This window comes from Micropterus dolomieu, linkage group LG03 (assembly GCF_021292245.1).
Source record: "Micropterus dolomieu isolate WLL.071019.BEF.003 ecotype Adirondacks linkage group LG03, ASM2129224v1, whole genome shotgun sequence".
Classification (NCBI taxonomy): Eukaryota; Metazoa; Chordata; class Actinopteri; order Centrarchiformes; family Centrarchidae; genus Micropterus; species Micropterus dolomieu.
In genome coordinates, this window is record NC_060152.1 from 17,735,756 (window position 1) to 17,753,581 (window position 17,826).

At 40.6% G+C, this 17,826-nt stretch overlaps 2 protein-coding genes across 2 annotated transcripts; both read right to left on the bottom strand.

Annotated features, from left to right (window-relative positions):
* Nucleotides 1-382: 382 nt before the first annotated feature.
* skap2 (src kinase associated phosphoprotein 2) lies at nt 383-9,340 on the bottom strand. Its single transcript, XM_046045017.1, has 13 exons — nt 9,186-9,340; nt 8,711-8,816; nt 8,593-8,618; nt 8,249-8,350; nt 7,388-7,468; nt 6,240-6,323; nt 5,957-6,081; nt 5,529-5,592; nt 5,225-5,320; nt 4,953-5,027; nt 3,799-3,911; nt 747-850; nt 383-608 (listed from the first exon to the last, which is right to left on the bottom strand). Exons 1-12 carry the CDS (start codon nt 9,226-9,228, stop codon nt 758-760), a joined length of 1,008 nt encoding a protein of 335 aa, XP_045900973.1. The 5' UTR covers nt 9,229-9,340; the 3' UTR covers nt 383-608; nt 747-757.
* A 3,481-nt stretch (nt 9,341-12,821) lies between these two features.
* Nucleotides 12,822-14,528, bottom strand: hoxa2b (homeobox A2b). Its single transcript, XM_046045342.1, has 2 exons — nt 14,040-14,528; nt 12,822-13,572 (listed from the first exon to the last, which is right to left on the bottom strand). Exons 1-2 carry the CDS (start codon nt 14,410-14,412, stop codon nt 12,872-12,874), a joined length of 1,074 nt encoding a protein of 357 aa, XP_045901298.1. The 5' UTR covers nt 14,413-14,528; the 3' UTR covers nt 12,822-12,871.
* Between the last annotated feature and the right edge of the window lie 3,298 nt (nt 14,529-17,826).

Consider the following 17,826-nt stretch of genomic DNA (forward strand, 5'->3'; position numbering starts at 1 on the left):
TCGCAGGATTACAGATGGAAAATAATGTGATTCATTAGGCCAAGATATTAAGAAATAACCTTATTCCCTGGGTCTAGGCATGTTGATGGTTTCTTTCCCCCAGAATACTTCAACAAACCTCCATCACGCTTGTTATTAAAGAATTTCTCTTTTTCTCTTCTTCCCCTGTCTCTTTTTAACCATTTTTGTTAATTCAGTCTATAAACAAATTCAAAATTGTGCAGGAAGGCAACCAAAAGAAGAAAAGAAAAAAAAGAACTGGCATGTGGTATTTCTGCCTTTAGAATCTCTGTCATAGAGGTAATCTATGACCTTTGAAAAGACTCTATTGCCACCTTGTGGCTTAACTAGCAGGTTAAATAATAAAAGCTCTGATACCACAAATGTTTAAATCTTTATTCATTGTCTTTTTCAAATACCAAATTTTCCCAAAGCTGAGCATGAAATGGCGTTGTGGAAAAACTGAATCTTAGATAGAAAATAAATACAAACACGCAGTGCAAAGTGCAGATCCTAGAGAAATATACTCAAACATGTATTTCAGTCTTGTGAAAATCTTTTCATCCAATTATTGGTCTCCCACAGTGTATATAGAAGGGGCAATCATCCTGAAATTAACACAATGTACCAGTTAAGACAGTGGATTAATACCAGTTACACATTTTATCCTTTAGTTTTTGGTTTTGAGCCAACAATTGTAAGAAATGAAACTTAAACATTGCAGTCATACGGTCTGGCCAACTTACGTGGGTTGTATTTATAGAGCATAAAGCTCAATCAGGTAGTCTTTGGGGACGATTCCTACATTTCCATTCTTCTCTCCGACCCACCAGCCAAAGCTCTGGTACTCCTGGAACCAAGTCGAGACATTGAGAGGATGAATACAATGTGTTGATGAAAGATTTCTCTTATTTCATGAGGTGGTCACTGAGCAGCAAACTTTTTTTTATTTTAATGAAGTAATATCCACATCAATCATCACACCACAAAGTAGAGGTTAATCATAAAATTGTAAATGTTGTCTGATGGGAAAGGTACATAGAGAGTTGCATAGGTTTAGGATGTCAACCATGAACTACAATGTCCCAGGTTTGTGTCCGGTCGGTAACCTTTGTTGCAAGTCATGCTCCCTCTCTCCCTACCCTTTTTCCTTTCATATCATTACTGGCTGTCTAATAAAAGCCCTAAAAATACTTTTCCTGTTTTCCCTTTACTCCACCTCCAAAACATCACCTATACATCCCACCAACTAACTGACACTTCCTGTTTCCTTCCATGCCTCTCCATCCAGTGTTGGTTCGGAGACTGCACACACACTTGCATCCACTCCACACAAAAAAAACCCTCAGTGTGCGTAGAGCACATCACACACAAATCTGTCACAGTATGACAAGTAATAGCTCCAAATGGCTGTCAGCATGCTGAGATGTGAGGAGGACAATGTGAGGAGAGATCTGAGACAAGTGGAGAATACCCCCTCCCCTCTCTCTCTCTCTCTCTCTCTCTCTCTCTCTTTTTGGCCAAGAGCCTGACCTCACATCAAAGTCTTCACAGGACATAAATCAACACGGGAGATCACATTGTGACAAGGTTGAAGGAAGACAAACCTGCACAATGTTTCAAATCTATGTCAAACCTCAGGCACAAGGAGGGACCACATCTGTGTCCAGTTATTCCCAGGAGAGAATAGTGGATGTAAGTGATCATATGGTAGCATTAGACCCAGGAATATTACGATAGTGATGACTAGTGTCGGCAGTTGTCTGGTTATAGGCCATTCCTCATGTCAGATAAAAAGGCACTTGACTTACTGTCCATGTCACGACATGAATACAGTAAAAAGACATCAAATAGACATCACAAGAAACAAACAGAAAATGTCACATGAGTAAAATGACATGTCAAAGGCCCCTGAGGGAAAATATAGCAGAGTGACTAGAGGTGCGTGTAAGAGTGCAAGGCCGAGTGTGTGCACACATACACAGATCTGTGGACAACTAATGACACCACACATTGTGACAACACACACATTGACACAATAATACTACTGTCCCATACTTCTACCAAAAGCTCCACAGATGATGCATCAGTTCAGTATCATCATGTGAAAAGATCTGCAGGCCCAACAGCAGCATGTTTGGTCAGGCTTTACATTTTATTAACCAATCTAGCCACTTAAGTTAAGTGTGATGTTACATTTTTCGATTTGTTTTATGTGCTGTGACTTGAATGGGTGGTTGGGGGGGGTTGTGCAGCATATCCGGTCAACATACTCCCTCCCTCCGGCACTATGATCAACACCCAGGTCCAGACTGGGGGGTCTCGCAGCTGTAACACTACAGCTATTTCTGGCCTTTGGAATGGGGGAGGGATGCATTGAAGAGGGAGAAAGGAAAAGCAGGGATATGTGAGCGATTGGGGGGGGGGGGGGGGTTGACTGTCCCTTTAGCTGCTGCTGCAGTCCAGACAGGTTTTATGGTCATTGCCCTCGCAGCAGGCCACAACCCCCAACACCAAGGTTTCAGCTAATGGCACTCCCAGTCTGAGTGAAAGGGCAACTTGATTCGTGCTCCTTTTCCACACACGAAGAGGGAGTAATAAACAGGCATTTGGCCATTGAGCATTGATGGCTCTGTCTGCTTTGTGCATTTACTTTCTTTCCATTAGTGCTTAATAAATTAATCAATTAACTGAAAATCAACAATTTTGATAATCCATTATTTTCTTAAGTCACTTATGAACTAACCAACCAACAAAAATGCTTCTCAAATTTTTCTGCTTCTCAAATGTTAACATGTTTCTATTTGGAATTTTTATTGTTGTACTGTCAAAAAATTTAATTATTAGTCCTAGTTCTAATGCAACTTCACTCCACTAGATGGCAGACTTGAATCTGGAAACTGATCTGGCCAGTTGACAACAGTATGTCTCAGTTGACATGCTCCATAGAAACCAAACTAGACAGGAAACAGCCAGTGTACATGGTGCACATTTCACACCTTTTTTATTTATTCATTTATTTTACATAAACCACAGGGTCGACATGCATCTGTAAAAGTGTCAAATTCCTTAACCAATGTGTGATGTTCTAATCAAGCTTGTTAAACGGATCACAACAAAATCCAATTCTGCGTTCATATGAACCAGTTAAGCACAAAAGGGCTCCTGTGTAGCTACCCAATAAATGTAAAGAACGGCCCCTCAGTTCTCAATACCTGGCACCCACAGCTAGGCGACAAGACTCGGAAATTGTGCGTGCACTACACGTCCTCACCTGCTCTGAATAGAGTGGCGGACTGAGCCTGGGTTTCCTGAGAACACACATTCCTATTTGGCGAGGTGAGAGAGACGTCTGAGAGGTGTGTGGGCTGAGGGCTGCTTACCGCCTGGGCATGGCAGCAGCGGCAGAGTGCTGAAACAGTCCAGATGGAAGTGATGGAATGGCACCGTGTGCCAGCTAAACCCAGCCCCCACCAACAGCACTAAAACAGTTTCCGTTGTGACACAACTAATCCCCATCACAGTGCCAGAGAGAGAACCTAGCCCAGTTTGCCTCTTACCATCAGCCGTCCACCCCCAGGCGGTGGGCCAGGTGCTGCCAGTAAAGGATATAAAAAGTCAGTTCCTCTGAGGGCCTAGAAATAACTCACTTTTGGTGGTCTGAGACCAGCAGAACCACTCTGACTACAAACCTCACCTCACAACTTTTGCACTACAGCTGGTTTGCAAGAAAACACAAGTTAAAAAGGGACAAATCAGTTGTTTTACCTCTTGACAGGAGGGTTGCCCCAACCATACCTTGCTCAGGATGTAGATGGCATCTCCACGTTTGAAGGACAACTCATCTGGGAGGTCCCCTGCACAGTCCCATAAGCCCTGGTAGTAGTTGGGGTAGTCTGTGCTCTTATTAACTGGATGGAAAAGGAGACAATAACAGATTAGGTGCTTTGTTTTCTTCTGAGAGTAATCACATTGTACACAGCAGTGATTGTTTGTGTGCAGCAAAACCAACAGGAGGCAGTGTAGAGCCTGAAATAGAACTGGAGGCTGACAGTAGCTGTGAGCCAAGTTCATACTACCTATGAACTAGGAAGTGTGTACTATGTTCACATTGGCAAAGTGACAAAATGAAGTATACTCAAAAAACAGTCAGTATGTAGACTACTAAAACTATTGAGTGTGTTGAAGGATCCTATTCTCCCACAATGCAATGTACAGAAGAAATGGAGGAGCTGCTCACAGCCGGAATCAAAATAAAATTATAAATATGATTTGCTGCTGTTCTCCATACACACACACACACACACACACACACACACACAATAATGAAAATAATAAATAATTGTGGGTTAGAGCTTTATTGTAAATTGCCCTTGCTCATCATATGTTTGCCATCCTTTTCTATTAGTACACATTTACTGTTAAAAACAGTAAACAATAAATATGACTATAGTATGCTGTATACAATTACAAAGTAGTAGCATTTAGGACATAGCTAGTTTCTTGGCAGTTACTGATTTAGCATATTTACTGATCTGAAATGTGAACATTTCCCGTTTGGTGGCGACTCTCAGTGCTTGTTGATGTTATAAGAATGTTTCTATAGGCAGAGCTAGATAGCATGGTATTTTTTGCAGAACCTTAATACGTTATTTATTGTAAAAGGAAGTTGGCCAACTTGGTTGAAAGTTATTTCCAGCATTGTGTTAACTTTCAGTTGCACATGCAAAGATAAACTTCCTCTGTACATGTCACTTCTTCTTAACTGTGGTTCAGAAAGTTGAGTATGCTCATAGCCACATATAAACTGTGTGACAGAATGGTCATTTGTTGATCACAGTCCCACTCTTCTGTATATTACACACTGAAAGTTGCTAAACTCTAATCCACAAACAAAAAAACTCATATGTAACCAGTCTTGAAACCAGATGAGAAATTAATGTGCTGTGTACCTGCGGCAGGAGGAGCAGGTTTGCTCACTGGCTCCACCTTTGGAAGAGGTTTTGCTGGATTGGGCATGTCCTCCTCTGGAGAAACAAGACAAGATATTGATGGATGAGTGATTTAAAGGTGAAGATTCTATAATTAGTGGACAGGGAAATATGCAGAAAATAAACCCTTTGAATTAAAAAAAAAAAAAACAATTTCAAAGAGATGCACGCAATTTTTTCTTCATGTTCTGTAGGACAATACAGTGCCACAGTGATAAAATGCGTGGACAAACCTGGGAGCTCTTCATAGATGTCTTCGTCAATTGCGCCAACATCATCGTACACTTCCTGTTCCTCCTCTTCGTCTACTGGGATGATGCCTGTCATATCTACAAACAGGGGAACATGGTATGTTTAACTTATGCAGCCAAACAGAAACTCTTGATTTATGTGTTTGCCCACAGACGCACACACGCAAACAATAATATTTAGAGAATTTTGTCCGTTTTAGGGTTTTCATTCATGAAGAAACAAATGTCGCTGTTTCTGACATTACGGAGCACAATAATGAGTTTTTATGATTGAAACTGTTCAAACCTTTCAAAACAAAGTCTATCTGTTTCACCCATTCCTCTGCCTCTTTCACTGATGACGCAGAAAACTGTGATGAAGAAGGAGAGAAATGAAAACTGTAGTCAGAGCAATATGCAGTTCTACATATATTAATTAACATAAACAAATAATGCTGCATTTATGCATAGCAAAATGTTCCACATGGAAGAACCTGAATGTTAGAAAGACTCATTTAGACTTTTTAAATATGCGTGATAGGTTGAGCCATTTGCAAAGGCAGCAGTGTCAAATGAATGAATAGGTTTAAAAAATAAAGATTTAATGAAGTGCATGTACACACACGCCTTGCCAAGTTTTAAACACGGCACATCTCAAGTCCAGATTTGTTTTTCAATTTACGACATACATTTAGAACAGTAACGACTCAAACCATCACTATGACACGAGCGCACCTGATAGACTCGCTTGTCTGGAGCCGAAATTTCAAAGCAGCAGTCTTTCTTTGAGTCTTTCCGTAAGGTGTTGTTCATTTTGACGGTGTAGCCATCGATATTGAACTCCCCCTTCTGCTGCTTGTCTGTTCACAGGAAATTAAAACATTAATGTTCAGAAACAACAACTGCAATGTCGCTGTCAAAATCTGACGTCATGCCAAATATCCATCCATTTAAATGTTCCCAAACAGTATGCGATTCATAATAGTCTGGAAAACTGGGATGAGAGGAGTAAAAGTACCTTTCTCACTGCCATAATAGTAGAAAGTATGATGGCTTAGAGCACACCATCTCTTCTGCCACTCTGTACCAAAAAAGCTGTGATCTGTGGACAGTAAAACAAACAATCTCAGCAGAGGAGATTTATTTTGGTTTAGTTTGAGGGCAATGTGCTATGTGCTGTGTATTGTATAATATGTCAAAATGCCCACAATCAGAATCGTTTTATTGCCAGGTATGTGTACACATAAGAGGAATTTGACTCAGGATTGTACATTGCTCACAATGTGCTTACTTATACAATAATAAAATAAAATCAAACACAAACTACAGAGTAGACAACACTAATATACACACTATGAACAAAACAATATAGACATATTGACAAATAGTGCAGTAATCAGAGTGCAAAGGATGCAAGAGTAAACTATTCTCATTATGTACATGTTGAAGGTGGATATGATATACAGGTACACATACACACATGTACACATGTACACAGTGTGATGGAGCATAGTGCAAAGGATGCTGGAAAAAAAAAATAAAGACCTATGACCTTATGACCTGAGGTAGGTGTATTGGTATACAGTATATACACACACACAATATGACATAGTATGAACATAGTATGAGCAGCACTGAATGAGCACCAGTAAACAGGTGCTGATTAGAGACAGAGTTACTGGGTTAACTCCATTGGTTTCTTTTCATTTAAAACCCCTTTTACCATTTATTTTTTTACTTTTTTAAAGAGGCATTTGTTGATCACCTAAAAAACACTGGTTTATTTTAAAGAGCTTTTTGTCATTAAAATACTTGTGAGATTTTTTCTCCAAGAGAATATTTTTATTATTTATTATGCAGTTGGCAACGGGGCCTCAGGCACCTTTCCCCTGAGACCTGTAGAATCAGTACCGCCACAAATGTATATCACATATATCATGTATTGGCTACAGACCTGTCTTTTTAAAAACATTGTCCTAAAAATGTATAGTAAGTTGTTTTGGATGCTATTTTGCATCATATCATTGTATGACATCCTCATTATAGGTGGAGCTGTCATTTTCTCTGTATTAAAAAGCCTGCTTTTGTTCATGTGGAGGTTTTTACTGAAGGTCAAAACATCTCATTAATCAAACAAAATGTGTATCTTATTAGCAGAGCACCCACCCTTTCTGCGCTTCTCGAGGTATCCTGCTTTAAAGACAGACACCAGGTCCTGAGCTGCCACAGGTGGGGACTGCTGGGCACCTGGAAACGAGTTGAGGAAAACCAACAAAGTGGGTTCAGTGTTCTCTCCGAGTCCATGATCCATTCAGTGGCTAGCATCAGTCTGTTTATAAAATGTTAAACATAAACAGACTGGTTTCTGACTAACTTTGCTATCATGTTTTTGTTTAACTGATGTTAAAATAAGAAGCAAAACCACAAAAGTTCCCCTAAGCGACATTTTTCCTCTCACTAGAGCAGATTCCCCTTGCAGCGTGCAACTTCAATGCAAATGTTCAACTGCCGTGTCAAAGTTGCTTTGTGTGAAAAAGCAGCCATAAAGATGGCAGCTGCTTACAGCCCATAGACCCTTAATCACAATTTCACAAGGATTTCCCTAAATACTTTATTTAAGAAAGTAAATACAAACTCTTGTATAGATTGCCTTGATGGAGAGTACAGGGTTAAAGCTACTGTATACTGAGGAATGTTCTTTTCCCCGCTTCAGACTACAGCCATGGCAGTAATTTTCAGTCCCCAGACTGTGGCTGAGAGCAATAAAGCATGCTCTAGCTGTCAAAGGGGTGGGGTGAAAGAGGAGGTGGGAGTAGCAGTTGTGCCCCCAAATTGCTTCCCAAGTATGTTGCCAAGTTACAGTTGGAATGTCTCCCTCATTGTGCCACTCAAAGTCACTTTCACCAAGGAGCAGACCCAAAGATTTGTATATTTCCGTGCCAAGATGCAATTTTCAATACTTTAATCCACAGCTTGTTAGCAGTTAGCATGTCAGCTTCGGATGTCTGCTAAGTGCTTGTGGCTTACCTTCACAAGCCTCTTCATCCTTGTCCGTGCGCTCCGACTGCAAGGACCCTCCATCGTTGTTGCTGTCAACCTCCTCCTCATCATCTGAGTCATCTCCACCTACTATAGTAAACAAAGGTTGTGCATTAAGGGTCCCTGTTATGGTGTAACACAGTGGTACCCAAACTGTTGTGTGAGCAGTTCATTTGAAGAGTGTTTTTCATTTGACTCATCTTCTGACCCCTTACATTCATGTTGTGAGGTCTTGACTGGGCCCCAACCCCCAGGTTTGGAACCACTGGTGTAACAGATTTAAACATAGGCTAAACCTTAAGATTATAATAAAGAGTAAGACAAACACTCACTTTTGTCCTTGAAATCTTGTGGGAAACTGTTGGCGAAACAAGAAAAGGGATGTCAATGTTCACATGTTGCATTGGAGTCTTTGAATACATAAGACATTTTGATGTAATACAGACATACCCCAGTTTGACCTCTTTAATCCGTTTGATGAAGGCTTCCCTCCTCTCTTTCGCCTTCTTGCTTAGATTTTCCCCTTTCAAGCCATCACAGAGGAAAAATTCTAGATCTAAACAACAAATATCACTAATAGAGTCACACAATCTGAAATCACTTACTGATTGTGGTGTTTCATTTGGCAGTCAAATTGAGCAGTGCTGCTGGAGATCAGCTTACCTTTTCAAAGCACAACACACACACACACACACACACACACACACACACACACACACACAAACACACCAGCAGTTTGGTTTGCCGCTTTGACGTCAAAAACTGCGCATTGTTTGATACCTATCAACAGCAGCAGCATGAATGAATGCGCTTCCTCTTTTAACAAAACGGTCTCCTAAAAACTGGACTCTGCGCAACGAGCCATAAAACATCACGGGGAAAACAACCGGCGTGTACAAATACACAATCATTTATGATCTTTTACCTGAAATGAGCGACGTTAACTCCTCGGGAATCGTAGTACGCATTATCTTATGAGTTTGTGCTTTCAACGATGGACCGTCCGGCGAGGGGAACTTCACCCGAGACGGAAGTGACAGCGGGCTCACAGATACGGAAGTTAATGTGCTATTTATTTATAACTGACCACACAAACCCGCCTGTTGTTCACACCCACGCTGACGTTTATTGCTCTATCAGCTATTGTGTGCAGGCTATGTAGCTCATATATATATTGGACTGCTGCTGATGACAGGGAATTGATGCTTTAATGGAGCAACGGGTCTTTACAGACTAATAAAGTCAGCGTATTACGTATGATCATATTGTTGATTGATTCCAGATCATATTTCTCTGGCACTTAAGTATGCTGGCTGTGACTGACTCACTGGACACATTGGGAGTGTCATTTTTTTTACAATGATGCAAACACTTTGAGTTTATGAATATGTCAACATTGTAAATCTAAACAGGGATTAATAGCTGTAAAGGAAATTATAAATATATATTAGGCTATATATAAAACTGCTGTAGAGTTTCCTGAGCCAGGTTTATTCGTCTTTGAGCACCAGAGATGTTTCAAGGAGTCTGTGCTACTTGTGCTAGCACAAGACTCCTTGGAACATCTCCATGAAACATATCTGTGCAGAAGTTTCTACTGCACTGCTTTATTCCTAAATCACATTTTCAATGTGTGCAGCTCATTTGCATCTCATTTGTGAGACTATGTTGATATTGTAATCAATGACAAACACAATTTTCCACCTCATCTGATGCAAGAAATCTCAAAACAACTCACTTCTTACATCAAGTGAACCTGTGCCTCCTAGTGTATTCAGTGAAAGCAGTTGGTTGTCATATTGTTTATACAGGTGTCAGTCATTCATTAGTCATCTTTTGACAGGCAGTATCATCCAGCCCAGGTTCAAAAGACTGAGCCTTTGAACTGTATAGCCTGTTGTTTTAGGAGAAATGTGACAGAAATGTCAGTGCAGCTCTCATGGGGCTTCAGCTTCATCTTTTTACTTTAGCTGCAGGTGCTGGGCGGTGTTTGTCAGTGCTGCCAGTCACACATTTTATTTAGGCCTACTTCAGTTTCAGTCCAGTCATTATGGAAAGACTAACATCTATATGGCAATTCTTAGTCCTCCTATGCAGAGAGGAAAATATGTGTTTTGATACAATATGACAGAATATGCAGCCTGCAGTAATCTTTCTATACCTTTTGTAGCTTTACATGTTTGATTACACGTTAAAATGTCATGTATTTATATGCAGAATCATACTGAAAACAAGACCTTTAGATCTTTGGGTGATTGTCATGTGAAATACATTCACATTCCTTAATGCAAAATGGTTCTCAGATCAAACCTTTCCATTTCTGTTTCTGTACACGTTTTGTGATGTCACTTCCTGTTCAAAGTTATCTGAGTAGCCAATACATTCTTTATGAGCCTCAAACCCTCAGTGTTCATTCAAAAGCTGACCCCCTTCTGACCTGGCTGTATTTGGAGAGAAGAGGAGAACCAGCTTGACCTTTGACCTGTGTATCCATGTGTGTGTAGGTGCGTTTGTGTGTGTGTACATGTGTGTAGGGGGGAGGGATCTGCTGGCACAGTGTTGTATCTAGTTTCCCATAAAGCTTCATCTATTTGTCTGTCATCTTACAAACTCCTCCTTGTGATTGGTTCCTTCCCATTTTATCGGCCATTACATGTTTGCAATCCACTCACTGTATGTTGACTATCTCATGTAACCACCCAGAATAAAGACATTACAATACATGAATCATAATATGCCATTTATCTCTGATTAAATAGGCATATTGTAGTTGTCATGGTAAAATCTGTAGGAAAACATGTGCAGCATTATATCTGTTCTGTTTTCTGCTCATAGAAGGAAACTAGCAGAGTATGCTAAGGACTAAGTGGCCTGGACCTTTTTTAATAAAAAGCACATCAGGAGTATTTGTGGTTAGCATGGTCTAGCATGCTGACACAGTGTGGTCTCAGGATATAAAATTAGCTCAGTGGCTTCAGCTCCAAATCAAATCTGACTGCCTCCCTGCCTCCTGGGCTTTCAATAATTTTCCTAGTTAGTTCTTGTTTTCAAAATGATCACAATTAGCCATCTCGTAATACCATATATCTCAGCAGGAATATCACTTCACCACTTCGGCTCACCTTTTTTTGGCTCCGAGCCTAAACCGCACAGTCCTGAGAGCAGCACGGTGGCCACAGAGACACAGAGGGCACAGCTAAATGAATCCTCTTGTCTGTAGACTCTGGTCAGCACCATTGATCAGTGTGATTGTTAATCTTGAGATTCCTGGAACAATCTACAGCTTTAGCTTATCATGAAACCATTCTGCCTAAACATTTAGTGTCCTAATAAAAAAATAAACGGCAACCACTTACATTGTGGCAAACGCTTCTCTGTTTGCCCATTATCGAGTTCAACTGGTTGGTGTGAAGAATTCCTTCAGCAGTGAAGGATGGAGGACAGTGACAAATTCGTTTGGTCCAGACTAACATATTACATAACATAACAATTTACCTCAATTTACATTACAACATTTTACTATAAATCAATAGAATAAATATTCTGGTATTTGACTGATATCTGCATATTCCAGGTTCTATTTTTATTTATTATTTTATAAAACCTTATTCAATTATAATTTACACTAGTCTTATGTCGGCTGCTTTGAATTAACCACAAATAATTCTAAATCATAAAAAGTTTTGAAAAATCACAGTAAGGCTTAAGGCGCGATTCTAAATTCAAAAAGATTGTATTACAGTAGTAGACCACGCTATAAACAAGCACCCTCAGTGCTGTGAGTTTTATAGGCAATAAAACGTAATTAGAGAGCCAAGAAAAGTCATAGCTTTTGGCCTGGAACTCCTAGCTGCCAATTCTCACTGCAAATTTTCTTTTTCTGGGTTTAAACATGTGCAAGCAATGAATCTTCAATTTTCTGGTCAGATAAATAACTAAAGTAGCCTAGCCTATATATCAGAACCGTGGTCACGTTGAAATAAATCTTTCACCTAAACATATGAAAATAAATTTAAAAAAAAACTGGGATGCAACTATGTATAATTTTACGTTTAGTTGCATTTTATTTATAACCCACATTGATTTGTTTTGGGGAAGTCTGAGATAGTAAAATCAATAGTGCCTTTATACTACACGAACTCATTAATAACTTAGGCTATAACTTAGAAAGTATCCCGTGGCTTTTAAATTTAACAGTTTATATGCTCCTTATTTGAATACTGTGAGAAGCTGTTCGGCATTATAAATTATGCATGAACATAATTCATTTGTGGCCAGTAGCCTACTCTTAAATATCCTTTTATGTTTTAATGCCTATAGGCTAAAATCCACAAGCTCTCCAAACTTTTTTATTGTGAAATAAGACAATAGCGCTGCTGATTCCAATCCATGTAAAGTTTTATTTCAACAAATATATTCTGCTCAGTTATAGTCAAAATCCATATAAAAATAAACCGTTTAACGTGCTCTTGCAGCCTCGTGGAATAAACTATAGGCTAAATAGTAGCACTGTTGTTTTTTCTTACCTTATTTGTGAGATATATTAGTCCCCCCCCTCAACGCTACAACTGAGTGTTTAAGCTGCATTAAAATAAAACATGTTGCAATATTTCAATAGCTCAAGTTTTGCAGGTCGATTGTTGTGAGTGTTTCTGAGAAAAGGTCAAAAGTTTCGGATGATAAAGCCAGGGGACTTTGTGGTGAATCTGACAAACTCGGTGAGAAAGAGGAGGAGGATGAGAAAACGTGGAAATCCTGCAAAGACACGTCCAGGCCCTGGGAATTATCATTGTCCGGACCTATTGTTGACCCGCAGATGGGAACAGTGGGTGCCGCGTTTGGAAAATGTTTCAGATTTTTCTCATTGCTGTTCAATAGCGTAACAGTCGGGCTTTGGTTCCCCCCATTGTGCCCGTTCTGACGCTGTTGTGAAGTCAAGGTATTCTGGTGGAAATACCTCTCCCTCTCCAGGAGCGTCCCGGCCGCGCTGCTGTCCGCCGCCTGCTCAAACTCGTCCTCCGGCCCGTCGTCCAGGCACGCGTATTTCCCCTCACTGTCCCGGTTCTCCTTGCAGTGGGTCTGCCTCTTGTGCTTCATTCTCCGGTTCTGAAACCACACTTTCACCTGCTTCTCTGTTAAGTCCAGCAAGGCAGCAATTTCCACTCGCCTTGGTCTGCACAGGTATTTGTTGAAATGAAACTCCTTCTCCAGCTCCAGAAGTTGGGTGTTGGTGTACGCAGTCCTCAACCTCCGGGATTCCCCTCCACCGCCAACATCACCACCACCACCACCCTCTGGGACCTCTGGTGAACCTAAAAAAAAATAAACCAAAGATTGTTTTTTATTCACAGAAGGGCTGAGGATCAAAAATAAAAACAGTAGCACGGTTGTGTGTGTGTGGAGAAAAAAACAAGCCCGGGGTGAAACTTGTGGCAAGCAAGCACCGGGACTGGGAAGATTTATGGGCCCTAGGCAGAATATGATGGGTCTGCGTGGACAGGACAGGACGGAGGGTGAAGATTAATGAACATGCCAGCTGCAGGCCCGTGTAAGAATAATCTATCACTCTCCATTACTGTCAGACATTAACACTTGTACACTGCATCACAAGGCAGTGCGTTACTTGATGAGATTAAGCATGCTTAAATCAAAATCCTGTACTACTGGCTTAGAGGGACGCCCACGTTGCACAGGGCCCTGGATGCAGCTCCTTGCAGAGGGGGAATCCTCAGACAATGAGGAGCCTTTTACATGGAGGTTATTAATCATCATGTCTTGCCTTGGGGGGAGAAGTAGAGCGGTGAGGAGTCAGTCCTTGTCGCAGAAGCAGAAGAAGCAGCAGCCTGGTTCTTCTTGATGCTTTTCTTCTCCTTCATCCACGGGTACTCCGGGGGTAGGGATCCAGCCTGCAGCGGGCTGCAGCCTCCCAGAGCCTGCTTTGAGCGGCTGTGGCGTGGGTGGACGCCCGGGTTCAGGCCAGGGATGGTCTGCTCAAAAGGAGGAGGAATCAGTGTCGACTGTGAAAGCGCCGAGCTCTTGATTGATGAACTTTGAAATGCATCACCGACAGGGCTTGTGAGAGATGACAGGCACTCAGCGAGCGACGGCTGGCTGTTGATAAAACCACTTTCTCGCCCAAATTCGTAATTCATCTCCTCCTTCTTGTCTTGAAAATTTGCTGACTTTAAGTTGATTCAGATTTAATAAGAAGTGTATTTCCATAAACCACCAAACCTGATATAGTCGTATGAAGACCTCTATGCCATAAACTATTGCTTTCATGAGGACATGGTTGGAATTAGACCGTGCTGCTTGTCACATGATTGCATCTGCCCAATGACAATTTGGGGTTTTTATCAAAAGAAGCCACTGTCCCCTGTGATTGATCGAGAAAGTCGGAGGGGTAACGCCTCATTCCGGGGGTAGGGGTTGCTTTATTTACACATTTTGGGGTCAGTTTGCTCACCACTGACCGCCCCATCCACCGAAAATGCACCCAAAAAAACGTGGCTTCTTTGCGCGTCCACGCGGTCTCTTGTTCGTGTACGCTTGTGTGGGTTATGGTACGCGCGCGTGTGTGCGTTTGTTTTTAATTTGGCACCGCACACATTTTTTCAGCAGTCACCTTTGTGTCTCATAACGCCACGACGCCCACAGTCGTTATCAGTGCCATGTAATCTTGAGACTTTCTTGAAGGTTTGCATGGAGACGGAAGCTGCACCAGACATCCACCAACATGTCCACCCCTCCCCCAACACACACACACACACACACACACACACACACACACCATAGGAGCGAGAGAGACAGATAGAGAGAGGGAGAAATTAGTTTTTCATAGATTTGAATGTGGTTTTGTATTCATCAGATTCTGGCGCAGTTTGATCTCTAGTTATCTCGGCTGCCCCAAAGATTGTTTCATTATAGTGTACTTTTTTACATTACATTATAGTGTATCATTGAAGTCTTTTTTAGAAATTCTACTGAAAGAAGTCTATATTTGTGTCAAAGTAAAAAAGTAGCTGGGTTATTTAACGTGCATTTGTCACAATTTTACACTTAGCTTTCTGCCCCACTTACCATTAATTTTATTTCACCTATAGGGATAATGTTGATCTAAGTCATCATCCACATACTTCAACATTATTGGCTAACATAGCGCAGAGTATGATTTGCCACTGTAGTGTAAAGCAGAGGAAAAGTGGGGATCTGATGGCTGTTTATTGCTCAGGCTCTAAACAAAGAGCCCTGGTAGCCTGTGTGTGATCAATCTTTCTCGCCAAAAGGTCTGACAGCTTCCTGCCCTAAGAACACATTTAAACCATCTAACACTCCCTTAGATCATATATGGCCAGGAAGAGGACAGCCACTCTCTCGGTAGGCTGTTAAGAGAAGATTTCAATTTAGAAATGGAGGGATTTCTTTAGACGCACTGGATGAGACGCACGGCCATTATGCACAAAGCTTTATTTCTTTTAATTATATTGCTCACTCGCTCGATAATAACTCCATCTAAAGACGAAACTCTGTCGCTTTTTCGTTTGCAAAAAGGATTATACTGGCACTGAAAAAAACACAGAGAAGAGGGATTGACTTCGTTAGTGATATAGAAACGAACGGAGCAGCTTTTACACAGCATCAATTGTTTGCTGAGGTGAGTGGGTGTTGGCATTCAGCAGAAATCCCATTCAGACTCATACCTTTCTCTCTTCAGATTCCATGTGAACAAGTCTTTCTCTGGCCTGATTGCCTTCTAGAATAATTCACTTTTGCCATATTTACTTGAAATGTTTGATTTGACTGTACATAACTGTATTTTCAGGAACTGATTTTTACCTTGTAACTGTGTACTCTTATAAGACAGAATTTGTGAACGAATAATATCCTGATACGGGCTATAATATTGTGCTATAATTTAACTGAAAGATATCTGATAAATCTGACTGTGAAATAAATTTAATTTACTCCAAATTTAACCGAATTCCATCTGTACATAGCTCCTTGTCAAGCATTTATGGTTATTTCTACAAATGATTATCTAAGCACGTGTATTTATAGGCTAATATTTCAGCCTATTAGAATTTGCAAATAAATGGTGGTTTATATATGGACAGAATTAACCTGGTCAGAGCGCATATATTTAAATCGACTCAGGTGTAGAAACAGAACAACAATACAAAGAGAACAAAGAGCCTTCTGGAAATTCAAACAAACGTCTACAATACAACCTGAAGACTGCATGTTTAGACAAAGGCGCATTGAACATTTTTTATTTTATACTGAAACTACATTTGAAGTATGTCTGCGGCTCTAGTTTGGGCTGTTACATAAACAAAGCAGCATTTTGTTGCTTGTTTTTAATGAATGCAGACAGAAGACGGTGTCTGGGTGACCTGTGTGCAGGAGCGGCGCGTTTCCCGTCTGTTCTGAGACAACGAGAGACATCTGGGAAGCAAGCAGGCCAAACCTGCGACCATTGACTGGGCTGTTTTTAAGACAAAATGTTTCAATGACTAGCCTGAACTGTGTTGGTTTCATTTATAGTGAGTGTGATGCAAATGCTTAACCAGACTAAAAATAAATGAATTACTGAACAATTACGAAATGTGCATCTGTTTTTGTTTTTCAGTGTGTACAATGATATGGTAAAGTCTTCTTTAATAATTGCACTTACGTTTATATATTAGACCTACACATTTTGCATGGGCCAGGTTTTCTAGCCTATACTGAAATTAGATTTGGTGAAATAATTGAAAGCGTTCATAAAAGTGTTTATTGCATGTTGTCATTAACGTTGCAAATATATCATATATTACATCATATTCTGCCTGTGGGGAAAAAACAAAAAATACAGCGGTACATGGTACGATGCAGCGTAATCCTTCTGGAAAATACATTAAGCGTCAAGCCGTGTGTGTGTGTGTGTGTGTGTGTGTGTGTGTGTGTGTGTGTGTGTGTGTGTGTCCGTCCTGGAAACAAAGCAGTGTGTTCATAAAAGAATTTTCACATTACAGTTGTTATTTATCGAGCCCCCTGGATTCATGAGAAGATTTGACAGATCACTTCAGGCGCGTTCAGGGGCCGCAAATCCAACTGTGTTTTTGCACGTCGACATGTGCAGAAATATCGAGATAACTGAAAACAAAATCACTAATATGGTCATCCTGGTCACCTTTTTTTTCTCTCAGAAATAAAAAGACAAAACAATGAAAAGTTTGGGATCAAAGCAATAAAAGAATGCAACCAAGACATTCACCTACACAACCCACCTTTTAAAAGTCGAACAGCCTGTGTGTCAGTTCTCTGCCTCTTTACTTCAAGTGTCATCGATCAGTTGCCCTGCAGGTAAAGGATAATATGTATATGAGCATGGTTTTAGGAAAGATTGGAAACCAAGAGCATGCTTTCAAACTGAAGAGAGGTTGATAAAATGAAAAATAATAATGCAGGGAAATGCATTGTGGATTTTAAGTGGCTGATAAAGGCAGCGTCCAGAAAGCAAACTCCAAACTCAAGGAGTCTGTTTCCCTCGAAAACAGCATTAAACTGAGGTGTGATTACTATGG